This window comes from Oculina patagonica, chromosome 9 (assembly GCF_052425735.1).
Source record: "Oculina patagonica isolate OP01 chromosome 9, crgOcupat, whole genome shotgun sequence".
In the NCBI taxonomy this organism is placed as follows: domain Eukaryota; kingdom Metazoa; phylum Cnidaria; class Anthozoa; order Scleractinia; family Oculinidae; genus Oculina; species Oculina patagonica.
Genome location: NC_135766.1, coordinates 14,649,001 through 14,652,777, shown reverse-complemented (window position 1 = coordinate 14,652,777; position 3,777 = coordinate 14,649,001). Strand labels below are relative to the sequence as shown.

General features: G+C 40.1%; 1 protein-coding gene across 1 annotated transcript; it reads left to right on the top strand.

Annotated features, from left to right (window-relative positions):
- The first annotated feature begins 294 nt into the window (after positions 1-294).
- Positions 295-2,406, top strand: LOC144665495 (uncharacterized). The gene is made up of 3 exons (XM_078526726.1): positions 295-413; positions 1,054-1,270; positions 2,223-2,406. Exons 1-3 carry the CDS (start codon positions 348-350, stop codon positions 2,249-2,251), a joined length of 312 nt encoding a protein of 103 aa, XP_078382852.1. The 5' UTR covers positions 295-347; the 3' UTR covers positions 2,252-2,406.
- Positions 2,407-3,777: the final 1,371 nt, after the last annotated feature.

The following is a 3,777-nucleotide window of genomic DNA, read 5'->3' as shown; positions in this document are numbered from 1 at the left end:
AAAGTAATTCGCATTTGCTTTGATTCCGCATTTTTACGATTAGTGATTGGAATAAAAAACTCGCGCCACTTTCTCAACCAACTACAGGTAAAACCAAAAGCAATTGTGACTCCCACGCGCACGTTTTCCCGCGCTTCGTGTCGGCAACGTGTACTTGCTTCAAGTTTTGATTGGTTCACTGAATTGTCTGTGTCCCTTGTGATTGGCCAGAGTGATTAGCTTAGTTTTGGTTTCACAACACTAAACTGAAAACCGCTCTATATTCTACAGCTTTGCTCCTTGGATAGTTCATTTGGTGTTCAACTCTGCCAAGTTCATTTGAGTCAAATTTCTTCTGTTAAGATATCATGAAGCTGGCTTTCATCCTCGTTGTTTTGGTCTGCTTTCTGGTGGATAATCCAACTGAAGCCGTAGTACGTAAGATTTATCTGAATTTGTGAATTGTAGCACTGAATTCGTGAACGTGTGAGAAAATCAAGTCATTTCAGTGCAAATTTTATCTGTTAAAGGGACTATGTCACAGGGATTTCGCAGATTTTTGGTCTAAACTGTTCTGAAATAAGGGGTAGCCAATTTTACCAATGAAAAACTTTATCTTTGAACATTTAACTGAAGATATAACCTTTAAGACTTCGGCTATAAATACCATTTTTTTTAGAAGACGCGCGCAAACAACTTGAAAACGTTGGCTAACGTTTTCAAATTGCAATCTATTTCAATCCGAGCCATCCGCAACTAAACGTGCTTTTAAACAGTTTTAGTGCTCTAAAATAGCAATTTTAATAACAAGTGACCATTATTTTTAACTTTCCTACGACACAAATATAAAATTGGCTGTTCAAAAATCTGTTAAACTCCGTGACATATTCCCTTTAAAGTTAATTTCCTAACTACATCAGTTTAAAGGCCCCTGTAAATTTTTCCGGTCGTCCTAAGCTCGAATCCTGAGCTTGAGTCCTGACTCGGTTTTTAAGTATTCTCTGTTCCAACACACTATCTCACTTTGTGGTCTTCCTACGCAGTATAAAAAACTTGATCTCTTCCTCCCAACAGGTACCCGAATTGCCTGGTGATTTGGCCCGGTTACAAACCTACCTTCAGAATCAGGAAGCCTTGTTGCAGCAAGTCCAAAATGACGTTGCAGGCAATAAACAAGGATTGGACTCGCTTAAACTTGACTTACAGAGCCAGTCTGACATGAATAGACAGGAATTAGATAACGTCATGAGGCAACTTCACGACATTAGAAATCTCGTGCAAAAACTCGCTGGTAAGTTCATAAAGTTGAATCAATGATTAGAACAATTGGAAAAATATTAAATGCAATGTCTTTTAAAAAACCTTTTGAAACTTGTGTTCGTAAATTCTTGGTCAAAACCCGGATATTGGGGTCCAAAGTGTAAACTACAAGTGGGTCGCCAGTAATTATGTGTAAGTTTTTTTCGTGTTAACTTTTCGCAGCGTCAACCTGCTCAATGGCGCATCACCAATTAAGAAATTCTATATGTATTTTATAGAAGCAATGTATCTGAGTAGAACAGTGATATTCTAGTTCTTCTGCTTCTCCAATGCAAGGGTATCCCTCACCGTCACCCTCACTCTCACCAATCTATGCGATCGGCTCTTAGCTTCCAAAGAAAGGAAAAAGGATTACCCGAAAGCGATTCGGAAAATGTCGTTAGGTGTAAACTCGCCCGTGGACCTAATATGCTCCACTGGGAGCGAAAGGGTCTAAGTCAGTAAACTCGCTATAACAGATCCTGGGTGATAAGCGGCTTTCCTTCATGTTATCAAAAAGAGTTGACATTTTTAGCGCAGCTTTTTGCAGATGGAATCATGATTGTTAACTACAGTGGAAAAGATAAATGAATGCGGAGCTCTGCTTCCAGACTTTGGGAGGAGCGGACTTCGGATCGAACGGTCCGGGTTCGAGCACTGGCCGGGGTCATAGTGTTGTGTTCTTCAGTTCTTGGGCAAGACACTTTACTCTCACAGTGCCTCTCTCTACCCAGGTGTATAAATGGGTTCCGGCGAATTTAATGCTGGGGTAACCCTGCGATGGACTAGCATCCCATCCAAGGGGGAGTAGAAATACCAGTAACTTCATATGGGCCACTAAATAGCTAGTCTCGAACGCAGACTTTACTTACCTTTCCCGATTCCAGGCTTGCCGAAATCTATTAATATATTACCTTAACGTACATATGTCTTTTTCCTCCCAGATGTAATCAACGCTGTCCATGGCAAATGATGGAGACAACAAAGGAATCCTTCCATAAGAGCAAGATCAACACAGAAGCGTTAGGGGGCGCAAATTAAGTCAAGGATTACATACTCACTTATTTACTTACATAAACGGGCTGTGTATGGTATCTGAAAAATCTAATAAAGGGCTGGTGAAATCAATATTGTTTGCAATGTGTTGTGCACGGTATGCAATGTCACAAGTTATTAGCAGTTACTAGAAACGTGCTTAACTAGGTTGAAATTGGCATTGATTGAGCATTATTGTGGCTTAAGCTGTCTCCATTAGTTACCAAAAAAAGCATGTAAAAATTTTTCAAGGAAAGAGGCCCTTTTATTGTTTTTGAATGTGTGCTTCGAATTTCGTTTCTCCTTTAAGACCCACCTTAAAAATCATGTGAAGTTTTTTAACATTTCGACAGTTTATACACTTCATGGATTTTGTTTTTTTTTGGCCGACTGAAGAGTATTTTGATTTCAACTCAGAAAAGGTGTATATTATTGGGAGAGGAAAAAATAAAATGGTTTTTCGCCCCCTATGAAGCCCTCGATTACTCATGCGCAAAACAGAATACTATGGATCGGCAAAAAAGGAATTAGATCAAAGTTTTTATTAAGTCTGGCATAAAGTACGAACAGCAAATTGCACCCGCACAGGGTGCCGGGAAACGGTGCAAGTCTGTGCCAATCAAGCTGTTGCTAAGAAAGACGTCACCAAAAGTTTTTTTTACTCAGAAAGATTTAAATATCAATGACTACATGCGCATCAAATGCAAATAGTGGCGGTTTTTGCGTTTGGTGTTTTACGCCGCTGAGATGTTTTTTTTTTTTTGCATTTTCAGCCAGAGTTTTGCCTGATGTTTCACGTCACTGAGAATGTTTTGGCGGCGTGTAATAACTATTTTACCACTCGGTAAGAAGCCATTGCGACCCTAGCGCGCGGTACAGCTTTTGGTATGTTCGAAAGTAGCCTTGTTGGTTCCAGGCTCTCAGTAGTTGGGGGGGGGGGGAGAAAACGCGGGCGAGCGAGGAAAAAACGAGGGGGGGGGGGGAGAAGACGAGAGCGTGTGAGTTTCAATCAAATAAATGCTTTTCACTGACAAATATTTATATCTTTGAAGACCAAGTTGCCGAGACAAAGTAACCCCTTCCATTGGCAGTTATGGCCGACCAAATAAAAACAAGTGCATGATTGATTTTTTTTAAAAATATATTGCGTTAAAAGACCACCCCACAGAATCTATTTTTTTAGACCATGTTTCATTGTTTAGTTAAATTTTGTACTAACCCTAGCCCTCTTGAAACACCTTTTTGTTTGGATTTGAAGTGTTCAGATATTTAGTTTCCATTTCCTTTTTTGTCACTACTAGGGAGCGTTAGCAATGACGACGGCGGCGCCGAGGACAACGCCTGGTGCAAAATGAATTTATATTTTACTCGAGAATCTCGCGATTATCCAGAGGTATTCAGTGTATCTATTGGTTTAGAAACTAGCTCCAGCTGAATATGCAAAGAAAGCGTTCATCCCCAAAT